Below are 18,303 nucleotides of genomic sequence, written 5' to 3'. Positions count from 1 at the left end.
GACCACAGATATTTGATGATCACTGGCATCTAGGCCACACTTTCACAGCATATCAGTGATATCTCAACCAGTACTGTAGTCAGAACGAATACAAAACCCCTCTATCAAACCATTAATGCCATTTTGTGCCCATTTTTTCCTTTGGCAGTTTTAATCAGAGGATTCATTCAATCCCGCCAGGTCCTTCTCAGCTTCTGAATTCTAAAAACCACCACAGTAGAGATTCAAACAGCTTCCAAGATGTAGAGACACTTTGGCAGTCTTGCTTACAGCTTCTACATTCCACTGTTTAATCAATGCAATACAAGTTCTTTCCCTATATGGACTAAGTAGTGTATCTCAAACTGTAAGAAACCAATTTTTCTGGATATTCTTACAAATTTCCCCACAGGTATCTGATGAATCTTGAAACATAGTAAGTTTCCAAAGTTGGTGTCAGAAAGCAAATGAGCAAACAAAGTCCTGACAGAACAAGGTCACTTGGCCTTACCCGTGTGTATTTATTGAAGTTCTGCAAGATTTTCCAGCCCCAGTCTTGATATTTCTTATCACCAGTGAATCTGTACATATAAAAAAGGCTTTCCACAGTTTCTGGTTGCAGTAAGTTGTGCCTGTCTGCAGGCTGCAAGAGGAAAAAAAGGCAAGAGCACTTCAGACAGGCAATTTCCTCAAGGAGACATGCAGGGAGAAAGATAGTGATTCCCATCTCCATCTACTCCTAAGAGTTTGCTATGCATAATTCAGCTTCTAAATACACTACCAGGGTAATTAAAACCAAAGCCCAGGGTACAACTAGAAGGAAAGGCAGTAAACTGCTCCACAACAGACCCCATCACCAATATCTGGCCAGAGTTCAACAGCAGAACAGAGCTACAGAGTAATCATGGAACTGGAGTTCAGGTCAGCTGTCTGCTCACCTTGATTTCCACATCTTTGTAGCCCTTCTGCGCGTGGAGGTTGAAATGTATGATCTCCGGGCTCAGGCCTGTCTCTACTTGAGCATACATCTGGTAGCAGGTTTCTATAAGGGCTTCAGCCAATTTCATATGATCAGCATCCAGTCCATTGTGGGCTCCCAGTGCCAAAGTACCCGGCAAGAAGCAAACCAAGTGATCCTGCATGACAAGACAACTCTTACAGCAGAGAAGTTATGCATCGAACAGGTGTTTGCATGTATGTGTGTGTGTGTGCGTGCATCTCTGTCTTTCTCGGTTTATTCCTTCTCTTCTTCAAAACACATTTCTGGTACCTACAACTTGAGGATAAGTCTTTAATAATCTGATGTAATGCAGCATGAAGCAGGCAGCATTACTAGAGAACTCATTAATTTGGAAAACATCCCAGACTGTGTTTCTATGACAAGTTGCTGGAAAAAAGGTCTCAGGTCAGGGTGAGGGGGAGGAGAGTGTCTTTTGGTTTACCAGAAGCATACAATATATTCCATATCAGCCCATGCATGGGGTCAACAGAACCAGCTAAAGGTTTGGTTGTCCTCATTCTGTCCACCACTGATATAAACTGTAAAAACTGCAGACTGATGTCACATATGGGATTTAAAATTATTCTTAAGATTCAGAATGAAAGTTCAGGTCTCATCACCCAAAAAGCGAAACCATTCTGATGCCCCTGTATGGGTCTTCAAAAGCTTTGTCCAGTCCTAAAGGAAAGTTGAGGGTTGTAAAGGTCAACATAAACGAAACAGTCAAACATTCCCCACTTTTCCAGCTGGCCAAATGTAAGAGACCTATCCAGCCTTTCAACAAGTAATAATAGATTAAACACCAAAATTCTAACTCCATGGAACAGAAGAAAGTGTACTGACACATGGAGATGCCTAAGCCGCATCATCTGTCTCACTTCAATTCTGTCCTATCTTGGGATGGAGCAGCCCCCCTCTACCCAGACTCTAGTGCCACTCACATCGGGTTTGGAAAGCTTTTGGGAAATTCAGATCAAAGAAGAACACGCTGAAAACTAGAGCTGAGGATCTAAAAAATATTACATCAAGAAACCAAACAAATAATACAATTCACTAAACCTTACTTCAGGTATTGAAAAAGTATGCATAAGGCTACACATACATTAACAATACAACACTTGCCTTTAAGACAAGCCACAAGCACATACCATGCCTGCACTTGCATGAGATTTTTAATAATTGTATGAGATCTTTAACTGCAAGATCTTTAAATGCATTTTAAAGACTATGGATGCATATATTAAGAGCAGGGAGTTAAGATTAATCAATGTTCCCCACAGCAAACAGCATACTGTTTTACTCAAGAACCCTACAATTGGAAAAGAAAAAAAAGTCATGAATGGACAGAAACCTCCAAAATTATCAGATTTTTTTTTAACCCCATAACACAATATTAGATCACCACCTTCTTTTAAAGGCAAATCTGAAAAGCCAGGTTGCAAGTATCCATGTATATTTTTGAATTATGGAAAATGAATAATACATAAAATAGGCATTGCTTCAACAGCTTCAGACACTGGAAGTTCATGACCGAAAAAAACAGAAAAAAAAAAAAAAAAGAGAAAGAAAATTAGAAAATTTAACTCCAGCACCAAAATGTTCAATTTTAGAGGAAAATAAATGGATTTACTAGACTAACCCAGAGAGAAGGTCCCTGGTTTGCACATGTGGTTAGTATGTACAAAGCAGTTATTCAGTACTGCCATCACACTGGAGACATAGATGTGTATGTATATATAGTCTTGGGGTTTGGGTTTTTGTTGGTTTAGGGTGATAGTTTTTCTCTTTAGAGAGGGAAAAGCTTTGCATTTGCCTGGCCGTGTGTTGGGTTTTATTTAAATTTTGTGATGGTTTTTCTGTTTTCTTTTGTTCTTTTTTTTTAAATGCAATTGTATTTCTTACCATCTTGGCACTGAAATGGCCATGAGCAAGCTCTCCTACAAAAGTAAGCTTCCTGGGGGCTGATCTCTGAAGAAGATGCTTTTTCACCCCTTCTATGGCTCTCATATAGTCTTCCAACAGGCTGTGAATGAAAATCATTCCCAGTTGGCTCACGTACACACAGTCAGAATATATTTCATTATAGCTGATCACCACAATCCTTTAGGAGACTGTTATTTTGGTCTAAAGAATAATATTTAACTAAATGTGAACTGACCAAAAAACCCTCAAAGTCACCATTAACTGGACATTAATTGGTTGTTACTACCATGTAGCAATACTATAAAAAGCAAAGCCTTATTTCTGTATTAAAGAAAACATCCCTAACAGTTTCTAGGCAATAGCCAGATTTTATTTCAAAAATTCATGGAAGTAAAGTAATTGAAATCACAGAAAATCTAGGGTGGGAAGGACCTCATAGAGATCTCTACTTCATCCCTCTGCTCTGAGGTAGATTCAGTTACATCAGGTTGCCTGAGGTTTTATCCAAGCAATTTTTTAGTACCTCCATCCAAAGGGGGAGATTCAAAGATTTGGAGCAATCTTTTCCAATTGACCTCTCTCTTTGTGAAACATTGTTTCACAGTATTTAATTTGATTTTCCTTTGTTTCTAAGAGCTTTCATGTGGAAAACAACCTGTTGATTAATTCCATTGCAAGGCTCTCAAAATACCATTGTGGTCCCGAAAACACTGATTCTCCATTTACACTGAGGTAAAGCTTGGAAAAAGCAGTGAGAAAACTTTGTTTGAAGAAAGGCATTTGCTCTGATACACAGAAAAGTCTCTAAGAGGCATGTTGACACTCTCAAAATGAACAAGTCCAACATAATTAGCTTATAATGCAAACAAAAAATGCTGGATTTTTTGTCTTGTTTTGGAGGAAACCTTTTTCAAAATCTTTAATTCCTCTGCTCCTTATAAAGTTTCTCCTCCACTTTTGCAGTGCAGACAAAAGAAATGTATAAGACTTAAAGAGGGACTTTTTCAAAGGGCAAGTAGAGACAGAGAAAGGGGCTTTAAATTGAAAGTAAGTAGGTTTATAGTGGATATTAGGAAGAAATTCTCCCCTGTGAGGGTGGTGAGGTCCTGGCACAGGTTGCCCAGAGAAGCTGTGGCTGCCCTGGAAGTGTTCAAGGCCAGGTTGGATGGAGCTTGGAGCAACCTAGGCTAGTGGAAGGTGTCCCTGCCGAGGGCATGGGGTGGGATGAAATGAGCTTTAAGGTCCCTTCCAACCCAAACCAGTCTGTGCTTCTGTAATTAAAGTAAAGATTTATACAAACATCAAACTTCAGTCTCCTTTTACCCTTTACTAACAAACACAGAGCAAACATAGACATTGCTGGTGAAAGGAAATATCAGCAGTATTTCAGAAGTGTCTAATTATGCTCCATATCTACAGCAAAGACTTAATTTTCATCTCCCGCTGTCACACGCCTTACATCTGATGAGCTGAGGAAGAAAAGCCCTCTGTGGAGAAGGAGCTTTGAGACTAATCCTAACTCTCCTACTGGTTTTACACGAAGTTACCACAGGTCCCTCTTGCTGCTTAGCTTGCTTTTAAAAACAGTGATATGTTCAGTTGACTCTGAACATACGTTAATTTTCTTTAAGCAGCAAACTAACTACAACAGAAAGTTTTACAGCTCACCTAACTCTCACACTGATATGTTATAAGTTAGTATAAGAATTTAGACAACTCAATTCCAATTAAACATTGATAAATTTATTAAGCAAGCGATAATAAAGCAAAACAGCGCTGGGTGGCCTGGAGGGCAGTGCCCTGCCGAGGCACACACCGAAATGAAGTCAGTGTCTCTTTTTATACACCTTCGTGGTTGTTAAGTACATGTTAAGTGGTGTCTGGCATCGGCTTTTCGGATGTAAATTTGTTTGTTGCTTGAGTTCGGTGGCTGGGTAAGTGGTCGTCTGGTATTTGTCAGAGATGAAAAGGTGCAGTTCTTATCAGTTGTTTATTGACACTTGCTTGATTAGCAAGCTGTCTGTGAAACTCCTCTTGTTTAATTACAACAAAAAGTTTCTGACTCCCTCATACACATAAGATTTTATGAACAAAGTTAACCCTTCTATTACAGATATGAGAAGCAGAAAGAACTTACTCGTTTTCTTTTTTCCCCCCCTGAATCCACTGCTTGAGCAGATACTCATAGTAGCTGTCAGCTCTGGCTCCCAGAGTGTAGACCCCCAAGTGGGTGAACTGCCCGCTGTTGGTGTTGATGAACATAGGCACAAGTCCATCGTTTTTCCCTGAGAGGGTGTGAACATGTTTCATCACCTCATCTACAGCTTTCTGCAAGAAAGAAAATGGCAAGCATAAATTACAGGTATAAATGATGCACAGAACTGTAGCTAGTAATGCCAGGTCAGTAACAAATCTGTAACTTTTTCCAAATTACCATCAGGGACATAAAGTTCATCTCGAGCAATATATTAAATATAGGATTTCAAACTTTTGGACTCTCAAAACATGATGTTTTGGGTACATTTAAGTACTCTGAAATAATTATAACTGTTTTCTTTCCTTCAAGGTAAGCCCACTCGAAAGCCAGTACTATGGGACAGGACTATGATCTGATTTACTCAGATTTGCAAAGTAGAAGTCCAGCTAAAATAACAACTACATGAATCATGCAATGGCTAAAGCTTCCTTAAATAACTGAATTCTTCAAAACTGAGCTGTGGATACAATAAAACAACATCAGCAAACAAAAAGAAAAGTGGAAAATATTATTTTCTCTGAAATTACTCTTCCCTATACTGTGACCTGCTCTCAGACTCTTATCTAGTGAGTCATATTTTAGTTCCTTGGATGGCAACACTACAGTTTTCTTCTTTGCATATAGGTAATGGCATCAAGAAACCACACTCAGAATTTTTTATTTTTTTAACTAAAAGCTGTTTCTGAGGAAGAAAAATAATTATTCATCTCCAATACTACTTTTTGGTATTCAATAAAATAATCAGGATGTTTTGTTTCTTTTTCTTCCCACATCTAGAGTTTCACAACTTATTTATTGTAACTTAGAGACTCCAGAGACCACGAGTACTGATGGGAGTCAGTGGTGGAGCTGCAGAGAGGTGGATAAAGAAAGAGACATCAATTTATTTTTCCATACCTGGAATTTGTCATCTCCAGTGAGACGAGAGAGCTCCCTAAACTCCAGCTGAATGCTGGTCACCTCTGCCACAGTGCTATCGGATGTCCAGCGAGGGGGATGTGCAGTGCCCCGGCCAATGTTGACATCAGAATATGGTATCTTTGAGGGGGTCTTGAATGCTGGCATAAGCCTGTTCCCAATGTCTTTCTAGAGAAAACCCATAAGAACAGGACAAAGCAACAAACAAAACAAAACAAAAATAAACATACACTCACACCCCATTAGATTTTCTTCACCTAGCCTACAGAAAAAGACAGAATAGCAGCTTAGTTTTAGGTGGTACAAGCAATTAAAGAATTAAAAGAGGTCATGAATTTATTCATAGTAATGAGCAGTCTCCACCTTGTCCCTAGCACTGCAGGCCTCATCTGAGGCTGCAATCCCTATGCCACATAATGCAAGTCTGCAGTCACTAACTGCATCTAGTTAATCTGAAGAGGTGGCTGATGCTGTTAAGACACACAGAGAGGGAATCAAAAGACAACTATTACCATTTGCCAAGCTTTTATTTCTTGCTTTGTTTCATGAACTTTATTATGATCAGCCATTCACCAGCAGAAGAGCAGGCAGCGAGGCTCTGAGGTCATCCAAAGAGCAAAGAGGTGCAGGCTTAAAAGTCTAATGGTAAATCCCTTTCCCACCACTTTAAATATGAAACTCTTAAAAAACAGCAACATTTAACTTTCTGAGATATCTTCCCTCAACTTTGTCCAATATGGAATATATAACCCAGTTTCATTTGTACTGTCAGTCACTCACAGCTTTTTCCAGGAAAAGGCTATCTCCGGAGAGGTGGTAGGTGCTCAGCAAGCCGCCCAGGATACGGATGGTGCTCTCAAACAGGTTCACATCCACATTTTTATCAAATACTAAATCATTTGCTACCCACTTTCTTGCTTCTTCAAATTCTGCAAAGTATAAAAGCTAGTTCATTTATGAACTTCTGGAATGTTCAAACAACTAGAGATATGAGTATTCCATGTATCCCAGACACTTATTTACATCTGTCTACAGAGGTGATAATTTTAGGTGGAAAACTAAAGTGAAGAGCACATCCTGGCTTAATTCTTATTCAGCACACACCACAGATGCATACAGACAGAAATATCCACCAAAATAGAAAGTTCTTAATAGTCTAAGAAAAGAAGGAACGGATAAATTCTTTATTAAAAAAATCCAGAAATTTCAGTCTTTCAAATCCATCCATTTGACTTGTCAGACAGTTAGTTACGCTTTCACAGAGCCTTCTGTTTTTAATTAAATCTTCAACCAAAGCTGTTATCTACCAAGACAACAGATAACATATTCAGTTAACAGCCTTTAACACCTTTAGCCTAGCAATGTCCCGGGGAGCCTGCTTCCTGTCTCAGCACTTAACACACAAAATCCCCACAGGTTGCAATTTTTTTCTCTAGGAACAAAAATGGTTGTTTATCGCACTACTAATTTTAAAAAAAGAACCTTAAAAAAAAAAAAAAAAGCCATTTTAGATTCATCAGCCAGCTTAGCAGCAGCATCACTCAATGACTGCTTTGGCAGAGGGTCTATCTCCATGGTGCATGTGAGTCAGCTCAGCCTCCAAGTGTGAGGGCTGGGCTAACTCGAACAATCTCACGGCCTCCAAAAATTCCTTCTTGTGAGAAGCAGAAGCACAACCAGTTTCCCAGAAACTGAAGGCATTTCACAGAAGATAAACTCTAAAGCAAAAGGATGCCTCCTGTGCCCTCTGGTCTTGGATGCTGAGCAGATTAAGAACCACAGAAAATCTCCCAGACAGATGTTAGGGCTATTAGCAGCAGAACAGCAAAGGCACAGTACTCTGCCACAGAAGCTTTTGCATTCATCAGCTAATAAGTAAGATTGGCAGTCTCAAAGAAAACTTTCATTTACATAGCATTTGTTATTCAGAAGATACCTCAGGAGCTTTCTAAGGCAATCAGCAGAACTGCTATAAAATATGAAGAACTTCTCACCAAGAACCCCTTTTCAGCACATCTAAACGACTAATCATTTATTTTAAAAGTTTTATTCAGTTCGTAATTAATTTTTAGGAAAAAAAAAAAGAGCAACACATTGACAACTTGATGAAACTTCAAGACAGCCTGCTCAGGCCTAGAGCTGCACACACATGACATATTAAACCAAACAAAAATTCTATTTTATGCAAACTTCAAAGGTAGAAGAGAGAGAACCATGAAGGACTATTTACTGTTCCCCTTACTTGCAGCTCTGTTCTTCTTATCTTGACAGAAAAAGCTGCATGATTAATAAAAGTTTACAAAGGAGGCTATCTACCAAGGTTAAATAAATACAGTTCCAGAAATTTTTAAATACCACTAAAAGCCCTGCACCACCAAAAAAAAAAAAAAAAGCCAAACACACAACAAAAAATTCCTCTTAAATACTGATTAAGCATTTAAGTTTTTTGCAACAGAATTGCAAAAATTTTGGCTTGGTTTTTAAAATCTGTTTTAAAGTTTTCTCACATGGTCACTTCCAGAATATCTCTAAAAAAGACAGGCAGAAGAGCAATTTAGGAAGAATTGAGCGCTCCCTTTCTCCACCCATGGATTCCTTACAGATATACCCACTTTACCTCTTGTTACATGTAACCATGGAATATGCTTTTTCTGGCTCAAAATTCAATTGCAAGAAAAACAGTGTCCTTTAATATAGTTGGGTTTTTTAAAAAATATTTTTATACATATTTATGTTTGTGTGTATATGTATATATATACATACATATATATAAATATATATATGTATTTACCCACACAGGAAAGCTAAACTTATTTGCCACATGTAAAAAACGTTGCCCTCAAAGACCTCTGAACATGCACTGCCTGGATAGAATAAAAGGAATTATTTTAGAGGGAAAAAAACGGAGGAGGAAAAAATGTTACCTTCTCTTAAGCCTAAAATCCACATTGTATCCAAGGCATCAATTAAGGTAAGCCCAAGTCCAAACCACTCACTGTAGGACTTGGACAAAGGCTTCAGCTCATCATGGCCCCAGGCAAACTCCTTGTACCCTCTCCAGGCATGGCGAAAGGCTTCGATCACAGCCAGCTGGCGCTCATTTATGGGCACTGCAAAGGAAAACAGTGCCTTGCTCAGGATTTCTGCAGGGCATTATGCAGCTATACCAAGCACCATTTTGCTGCATTCTACCCAAAATAAACTTTCTTCCAAACTAACTGATCTGCAATGGAAAAACCATCCTCACATTATTCTCTTCAGGACAGCCTTTCGTCTGTAGAATAACCAGTCAGTGTTTCTGGTCAGCAATTCAGCCAGGTGGAAAAAGAAATCTCTCCCTGGCAACAAAATCGTCACTTCTGCAAATGAAACATTAAAACAATCACATGCACAACTGTAGATGATTATCAGTAAAGCTCAAAGAGCTGAAGTCAGGAAATACTAAATTAAAATCCACAGTACTTCAGCTGCCGAATACCTCTGCTTAACAATACAATCCTCAACTGATTCAGCACATACCATTTTTTCTTCATCTTCCCTCTTTTATTCTTTGCTTTCTGTTAAATTTAAAACCATTTCTATAAAATTAATGTCTATTGAACTTTTCATTTAATACGAAAAGAGGAAGAAAATTTATATTTTTTGTCTTTTTCCATAATTCTACTGATTTTTGCTTGCAATTTGCCATCACGTGAAGTTTATGTTACACATCCAATGTGGAAAATTTCAAGCCCATTAGCTGAAATTTTTCAAAATTGTAAATAAAGATTCTAGAGTGGGAAACACCAAGCAGCAAAGCTAACCCCATAAATATTCAGCTAGCAAAAGTGCAAATATATCACGTTGAAATACACCATGTTTATCACACCAGAACTTCCTTGTATGAACCCAGAAAAAGGAACAACAGGTTCCTCGCTTCACAAGGGCAGCAACTTCAACTTCTGCAGCTTTCTGATGAGCCTTTAAAACAGTTCAGTTTAGTTCAGGGAGGAAGTAACTTTCCCTGTACTTGCAGAACAGAAGGAAAACGACAGCTGAAAAGGGAAGTTGTCTCTTTCACAACCTCTCTCCTTAGGTTACCCTGTCCTGAAATATCTCTCCACCAAGAGACTTTAGTTCAAAGAATTTCAGATTCTGAAGGCTAATAAGCATGAAGACTGCCATGGTGGAATAAGGACACTGAAAGGCTTGCATGTTCTAGGTAAGTAACCTTTCCTAAACTTTGTGTTTCCTTTAATTACAATAAGTAAAATAGATGTGCATGGGCAAAATTCGCACAATTTCAACCATAAAAGCGAACAGAAATAAAGGTATAATTAACTCTACTATTTACCTGGTTCCTTCTGGTCTTCAGCCTCCACAGATGAAGGTCTTTCTGGTTCCTTTATTTTACTGGATGGAGGTTCAGTGTTTTGGTCAGGTTCTATCACTGCTCCTCTCCAGCTGCAAATACAAAGGACTGTAAGTAAGACATATTTTGGTCACAGAAAGTCATGCAAATGAATAGGATTTATCTCTGCATTTCCTTTATCTCATGATTCTCTGATTAAAAAAAAGTTGGATTTTGTGTCAAGGATCAAAATATCTATGTTGTCCAGTAGATAAATTTTCTGTTCAAAGAAAGAAATTTGCACCAGAAAAATTTTACTATATTAAGAAATGTGTCTTACAAGCTCTTGGAATTTCATTAAATATCTTGGCAATGGAATTTATTAATAAAAAACACCTGAAAATGCTGCATTACAAGTAATTTGTTATCTACCAGCTCTGAAATGGCCACACCAGCCACTAACACCAAATAGTACCACACAAATGATGATCACCAAAAAATCACGAAGAAGCACAAAGGCTGAGCTGCTCAAAGTATGGGTTTTGCTATCATGGGGTCACAAGCCTTTCCTGCCACCACAGATGCATAAATCAGTTTTACAGGTTTCTGTGAAAAACCTCCTGAAGGAGAAGTCTTTCAGGATGGACTTCAAGTCAAGCCAAGAGGGGAAACACTGTAGCTTGCTTGAAACATTTCTACCTGATAATAGATTTCTCCGTTTTCTCCCCTTTATCAGTCTGCACTGGCTCTTCTACAGCCCTGATGGTACTGTGTCGGGTCTTCAGCCTTGTGTCCCTCCGTGGTGCCTTGATCTGAAGGTTGGAAGGACCACGACGAACATGAGGTGGGTTTGGCTGCTTCTGGGAGAAGAAAAAAAAATATTATATATTACAAAGATGGTAACATTTCAAACCGTAAGTCAATGGTATTTACTAAACAGTATTAAACAATGCTTCAGATTAATCTTAGTTTGCTATCATATCAGCAGTCAAGTTCTGCCTTGAATGGAAGGTATGCTGAAGACCTCCTGCACTAATCTACAGTCAGTTATGTTCCTTTCCCATTGCATTTCCCAAAAACACAACCCTTCAAACACTCCTAACATCTGCTCTGCCTGCTGCTATTTTTCAAGCTCTCAGAAAAGCTGTTCAGGTTCACCGTGACATCAGCTGCATTCATGTCTCCTATTCAGCCACGACTCCAGGCTCCTCACAACAGTGAGACTGATGCCCAGAGCACCCCCAAGTCAAAACAAATTAACCACAGCATGAGTGAAGCCTCAAGTAAGAGGTCACTGTGACCTAAAGTTCTGGCACTCCCGGGCAGAGCAGTGAGTAATAAATAGCATACAGAAAACTTAAATGAAAAAGGTAAAGCCAAGAAATGCACACCAAAGCCCTTCCTGAAAAGCGAGCATTCCACCCAGAGCAGACTCTTTTGTGCAAGTTCTAACTCCTTTCTCCACAACAACTGTTGGAACCAATCACTATTTGCAGCCTTCACAAGCTTTTTGGTAGCTTTATAAAACTGATTTCTTCTCTCAGTACCTGCAGCGAAAGCTCAGGGTAGTCTCCACGGTTGGCATCTGCTTTCTGGGGTGCTGGTAGAACAGCTGGATTTGCCAGCTTTACTCCAGGAATTTCTTGTTCTGTTCTCTGATCATCTAACGATTTGTTTGTTAGACCTAGACACACAAAACTGCTCAGCACAAAGAATCAACACTTCAGGTTGCAGCTAGAAATTTATAACAGTTTGCTGCATTCACATAGTGGATGCACCTCCAAAAAGTGCATTTATAAAACATCGATAAACACACACTAATTGTTAAATACAATTGTATTTTGGTATTAATCCTCTCCCTAATATACAACGGGGTTGCTAAAAGACATTTTTTTTTAATTGCTACTATTTCAGTTTCTCAATACAGGCAGTAAGATAATATCAAAGCTAAATGTGCTTAAGTATTGTACAAATGCTTGGAATTTCTAATCTGATGGGCAATCAAAACCAAGAGAGGATTATCTTATTCTACTGATTAGGTTTGGGCTACCAATATCTACATACAAACATAATAAACAGCCACCAAATCTTAATCAACTGTCCTGGTTTAGGAATGGTACTCCCGGATTCCGTTCCCCCACCGAAACCCTCCAAAACCACCCTGCCACTCTCTGCTCCCCTGTTTTCTCCTCCCCCTTCCCACTGCATCGGGGATGGACTTGAGAATTGGAGGCATGTAAGGAAAGGCAAGAGCCATGAGGTAAGAAAATTAACAGTAATATGATTAATATTAATAACAAAACAGTCCCTTCCCCACCCCCCAATGACACGACGTGGTGTAGAATAACATCCAAGCCTCAGCCACAACCCCTCTTGGCTACTGCAAAAAATTAATGCTGTCCTGGCTGGAACCAGGACACACACACAGGTACCTACACAACTTTTCTTGACCCTATTCATGGCCAAGATTTCCTCACCCTGTACATTATCCATGCCTATCTCTACAATATCCAACTATATACATATATAAATATACAGAAGTACAGGTATAAATTCCATAGTCAAAGACCATCCTTCGAAGATGTCTGTGGAGTTCATTTAGTCCAGGACTCTGGGTTCTATCCATCCTTACGTCTTCCAGGGCAGGAAGACATGCTGTCAGTTGGTTCAAGATGTATCAGGAGCTCACAACTGGTGTATCTAGAGCAGTCTACCCTCACTGTCCATGGTAGTTATGGCACACAGTGGTAACATCATTCAGCAACCAATATCATACAATTCAACATTACAAACTGTGCTCACCCAAAAATCAAATCCCCTCGAGGGACACATTGTGTTTCCCCATCCCTCTGCATTACCCACCAAGTGCACCCAGGTCCTTGAGCAAAAACAATCCCATGGATGGGTTTGCATTTGCTTGAAGCAGGACTAATCCAAATGATCTTCCCTAACACATTCTGCACATGTACCACATGGACTTTATCCCCTTCCACAGTATGTGGAGGTTTTGACTGGATAGGCCCAGCTCGACTGGTAGAGACAGAGGTGTTAACTAACCAGGTGGACTTCATTAAATGCAGATCCCAATGTTTGAAAGTCCCACCACCCATTACTTTCAATGCAGTTTTTAACAGTCCATTGTACAATTCATGCACCAGAGGTTGGTGCATGATAGGAAATATGATACACTCACTCCATTCCATGCTCTCTGGCCCAGGGATCTATGAGGCTCTTTTTGAAATGAATCCCATTGTCCGACTCAGTTCTCCCTGGGGGCCATGTCACCACAGGACTTCCTTTTTCAGGCCCAGGATGGTGTTCTAGGCAGTGGCATGAGGCACAGGGTGTGTCTCCAGCCATCCAGTGGTTGTTTCCACCATTGTCAGCACATGGCACTTGGCTTGGAGGGTTTGTAGGAGTGTGATGTGATCAACCTGCCAGGCCTCTTCATATTTATATTTTGACCATTGCCTCCCGTATCACAGAGACTTTACCCATTTGGTCCTGCTTGATTGCAGCACATTTCACAGTTATGGATAACCTGGGAGATGGTGTCCATGGCTAAGTCCCCCCTTCGATCACGAGCCTATCTGTACGTAGCATCTCTCCCCTGATGACCTGAGGAGTCATGGGCCCACTGATCCAGAAATAATTCCCCCTTGTGTTACCAATCCAGATCCACCTAAGACACTTCAACGTTGGCAGCCTGATCCACCTGTCTGTTGTGACGTTCTTCAGTAGCCCAAATTCTGGGTTGGGTTTCTTCTTCTGTATAGGGGCGACTGCTACTGGCATGGGTTGTTCCTTTGGCTCAGCTGCAGTCTGAGTGGTCACTGTGGCTGTTGCTCTGCTTTCCTTGAAGGTGCTGTCTGGTGATGAGAGTGTCTCATAAATAGCACCCAGGGCCCAACACACTGCATTAAGTTGCTCCTCTCTGGAGTTGCCACAGCATTCTCCTTTCAAATATTCTGCCACTTTACCAGGGTGCTGTAGCTGTTCAGGGGTGAACTTCCAAACCATTGGAGCAGAGAATTTCCCCAAAAGCTGGCCCATTTTCCCCCATCCTTCCATGCCACTCATGACTATCCACCCTCAGGGCAGATCTCTGAATGACCTTCTTAGAAATCTTTGACTCTAAACATGGTGTGGACTGCACTGAGGAGACCTGGTAGACTTGGCAATGAGAACATGCTTTCCTTAACAGCCAAAGGAATTCAAAAATCTCAAAAGCTATTGTAACAGGCCTGAAGAAGGAAAAGGGGATGAAAGGCTGAGAAAATCATCCTCCCGTTCCCCACACAGAACGGGTACGATTATTACTGGACTCCCAAAGGCAGTGCCCAAGGTAGGGTAGGAGAGCAACACTGAACACACATCCCAAATGACCCTCACTGCCCTTGATGTCATCATGTCATAAACTGATATCCCACAGTACAGCAACAAAGCAATCCTGGTTCCTCTCCCTGTTCTGAAAAAGATCCCCACGAGGAGCACATAGAGGAATATATATACAGGGTTAGGTACCACAACCATGTGAACAGACCAAGCTATATCGTGACCAGTGGTTCTGTACCTAATACAACAAATGCTTAGATCAAACTTGTTTTCAACCTGCTCTGGGCAGATCTGTTGTTATCTCAACCCTTTGTGCCTCACATTGGGCACCAACTAAGGCTGTTAGGAATGGTATTCCCCAATTCAGTGCCCTCACCAATGTTCTTCAAAACCACACTGCCACTCTCAGAGTCCCTTCACCGCTACCACCACCATCGCTGCTGCTGCAACTCCCCCACTGCCCCCGTCCCCCCACCCTTCTGCCCTCAAGCAATGAAGTGAGGTGGCACAGAATAAAGTCTGGGCCTTAGCCACGCCCCCTCCCAGCTACTGCAAAAAATTAACCCTGTCCTGGTCTAGACCAGGACACCAACTAAAATAAAACGTTGCTCTAGTCAAGCTAAACAAAGAAAAGAGATATGAAAAATATTTCTGATTAAGCATTACGCCATTGAAACTTCACATAAAATCATCTCACAACTGTGCTTTAATGAATACACCCAGGCACTGTCAATAGAAACTAAAACTGGTCATAAGAACTACAATTTCCTAACTAACACCTCACTGGCAATTCCGAGCTGTATAGAACACATACTTTTCCATGCTTCTCCCATGCTTGTGTACGAAATGACTCCACAGACTGCCAAGAAGGCAAACAGGAAGAGAATGACACTCCGCTGGAGTCGGGACAGCTGCTTCCATTTCTTTAGGAGATAAAAGAAGAGAGAGGAAGAACATTTAGCACAACACTAAGAGCCAACTCGGTTAAAAATAAACTCTTACTGGTTCATTCAGATTAAGAAACACAAAACCCAGTAGGTTTAATTTTACCTTGTTTCCAACTGCATATTTCCATTGCTTATTTTCTTTGATGTTGAGAAAATAGGAATCTAACCCGCTAGTATATGGCACAGCAAGCTCACAGAAACATCAGAGCCACTTGCTGCAAGGACCTCAGAATCTGCTGAATGCCAAGGATCTCACAGAACTTCAACTACAGCTGACTTTCATCACAACCTCCACTGCCTGACCTGAACACCTGCCCAGATGTCAACAGGGAAATCATCCAAAAGCCTCTTTCCTCCTGGCTGGGGAGGGACTGCATAGTGCATATGCAAAATAAGAACAGAACAAGCAGTAGGAAAACTAAAAATGTTACTGCAGCAAAGAAGAAAGGCTCAAAATAAACTGAGCACCGGTCACTGGTCACGGGTTCAATCCCTGCACAAGCCATTCACTTCAAGAGCTGGACTCAATGATCCTTGTGGGCCCCTTCCAAGTCAGCATATTCTGTGAATCTGTGAAAGAGAAGCCAGGCATCCTGCCTCTGATACACATGGGAACTGTCACACAGAACAAGTCCTGCACCACAGAGAAAGTCAACGACCTGCAGCAGCATGAAAATGAAGTAAAACACCACAACAACGAACAAGACAAACCCACAATGTTTCCACGTTTAATTCTGGGCAAAAGTGTATTGCTGAAACTGAAGTACAGGCAACAATCACTAAAAATCACAGAGCAAATCCTATATTAGCCCGAGAGAGGCTAATGTACATTAGCCTGCATTTACAGAGAGAGCAGTTGGAGTTAAACATTAACTGCTCAAGTACCTTTGTTACTTTTCCAGAAGTCATATTGAAATTCACTAAAATTGGTTCTGGTATACAGAGAGTGAACTTAAGTTCTAATGTACACTCAGGAATAATCTATCCTATCAACCACACAACACCCCACAGCACTTCCCACAGTCCTCATCCTCTTAGCAACAGCCAGTCAGAACAGTTGATGTGCTCACACTGCGAGCCCCGCATTACATAAAGTTTCCTGTTTTCCTCCTGTCCCGTTGGCAGGAATCCTACACACCCTTCCCTGCACTCACTGCAAGATGCCAGTCCCACTCTGTCATCCTCCACTCTACCTGCACAGCAAACCATATCACCACCTTCCCACTGCAGAAGGATGCTTGAAAACTGGAGCCTTATGATTCCTCAGGGTAGGATAGGAAAAGAGGCATTGATTGTGGTGTCTTGGGACAGACAGGAATGAGGCACAAGAATATATGAGGGCATCTACCACCATCTTACTGTATTTTGTTCCCAAAGAATAAGGATAAAGTAAAGGGTGACATGAGGAACCCACATTTCTCAAGCTGGTAATAAAAGAGAGGAGCCTCTGGTGGTCTAGTGGTAAAGGCGCGGCGCTGTCACCGCCGAGACCCGGGTTCGATTCCCGGTCAGGGCCACTCCCAGGCAGGTGGAGCTCTCGTTAGCCTTAAAGGCAACCCACCTACGTCCTGAGGACCTCGCTGCCACCGTCCAAGCTCGCTTGGCCCCGGCAGATGAACCTTAGGATTAAAGGGTGGGCTCAGTTCCGCGCACACTGTGTCTCACCTAAAAAATCCAATGCGCAGGCTGGAAGGTGGAAAGACCTTCCCCGGATCTTTGCTCGCGAAGACTGGCCATTGTTATTAATAAAAGAGAACTTTGAGAATGTGTCCCTAAACAAGCTCTTCAAATGCTTCATCTGACAACCTAAATCCTCTGTAGGTGACTATTCATCGTCTCCTATCTGTAACAAGGGCTATTGTGTCCTTTTGATTCACTCTTTTTCATTCAAGACTCTCCGGGCCCAACACTCCCACTCCCAGTAAGGCTCCCTACCCACAGGCACACAAGATGGTCACTTCCCCAGAGCTCTGCCAGGGGACCTCTGTCGTCACATTCAGCCTTCCCACAGAAAGCAGAACTGTCCCCTTTACTCTTCCAGGGCGCCCCCTTCAAGTCTTAAAACAGGGAACAGAGGCACGGGGACCAAATCTCACCCTACTCGTTCGTGTCCACAGAGCGCAGCACTGCCCTCCAAATGTCCACTAGCAGAGCACGAGATTTTACAGTATCCCCCAGCTTTGTTCGTGAAAATTAAGACACGACGTGGAGCCCCCCATGCCCGTAACCGGCGCGGGGCAGCCCCCGAGAGCAGAGCCGAGCCCACAGCCACGGCCCCGGCTCAGCTCGGAGCGGGGCGGGCCAAGGCAGGTCCCCCATGGCAGTGCGGCTGCATCCGAGCCCAGGGACATCCCGATCGCCCGGCCCAACAGTGCTCCCTCACCGCCCCGAGCCCCCGCACCCAGCCCGGGTGCCCGCGGTACCGCACAGCTCCCCACGCAGCCCTCACCCGCCAGCAGGAGCGCCGCCGCCAGGCCTTGCTGTTGTTGTAGCCGCCAGGCCCGACCGCCCCCTCCGGGCCGAGGCTGACGGAGATGAAGTCCCGGAGCGGCGGCCCCACGGCGGCTCCCGCGTACATGGCGGCGCCTCAGGGGCCGCCCGCCGCCATCGCACC

General features: G+C 42.0%; 1 protein-coding gene across 2 annotated transcripts in view; it reads right to left on the bottom strand.

Annotated features, from left to right (window-relative positions):
* Positions 1-18,303, bottom strand: part of MAN1B1 (mannosidase alpha class 1B member 1) — a 24,330-nt gene extending 6,027 nt beyond the window's left edge. Inside the window, exons 1-12 of one of the 2 annotated variants that reach the window (XM_050334331.1) lie at positions 18,139-18,303; positions 15,557-15,665; positions 11,955-12,091; positions 11,107-11,267; positions 10,411-10,520; positions 9,002-9,187; positions 6,858-7,006; positions 6,057-6,245; positions 5,040-5,230; positions 2,882-3,002; positions 918-1,115; positions 491-622 (exon numbers count right to left, since the gene is read on the bottom strand). In XM_050334331.1, the coding sequence (XP_050190288.1) occupies positions 491-622; positions 918-1,115; positions 2,882-3,002; positions 5,040-5,230; positions 6,057-6,245; positions 6,858-7,006; positions 9,002-9,187; positions 10,411-10,520; positions 11,107-11,267; positions 11,955-12,091; positions 15,557-15,665; positions 18,139-18,267 (1,812 nt within the window). In that variant the 5' untranslated portion in view covers positions 18,268-18,303. The remainder of the gene's footprint in view (positions 1-490; positions 623-917; positions 1,116-2,881; positions 3,003-5,039; positions 5,231-6,056; positions 6,246-6,857; positions 7,007-9,001; positions 9,188-10,410; positions 10,521-11,106; positions 11,268-11,954; positions 12,092-15,556; positions 15,666-18,138) is intronic. The other variant, XM_050334332.1, reaches the window with a different exon arrangement.

This window comes from Myiozetetes cayanensis, unplaced genomic scaffold, assembly GCF_022539395.1.
Source record: "Myiozetetes cayanensis isolate MyiCay16 unplaced genomic scaffold, myiCay2020 scf52, whole genome shotgun sequence".
Lineage (NCBI taxonomy): Eukaryota > Metazoa > Chordata > Aves > Passeriformes > Tyrannidae > Myiozetetes > Myiozetetes cayanensis.
This window is presented reverse-complemented; position numbering and strand designations above follow the sequence as displayed.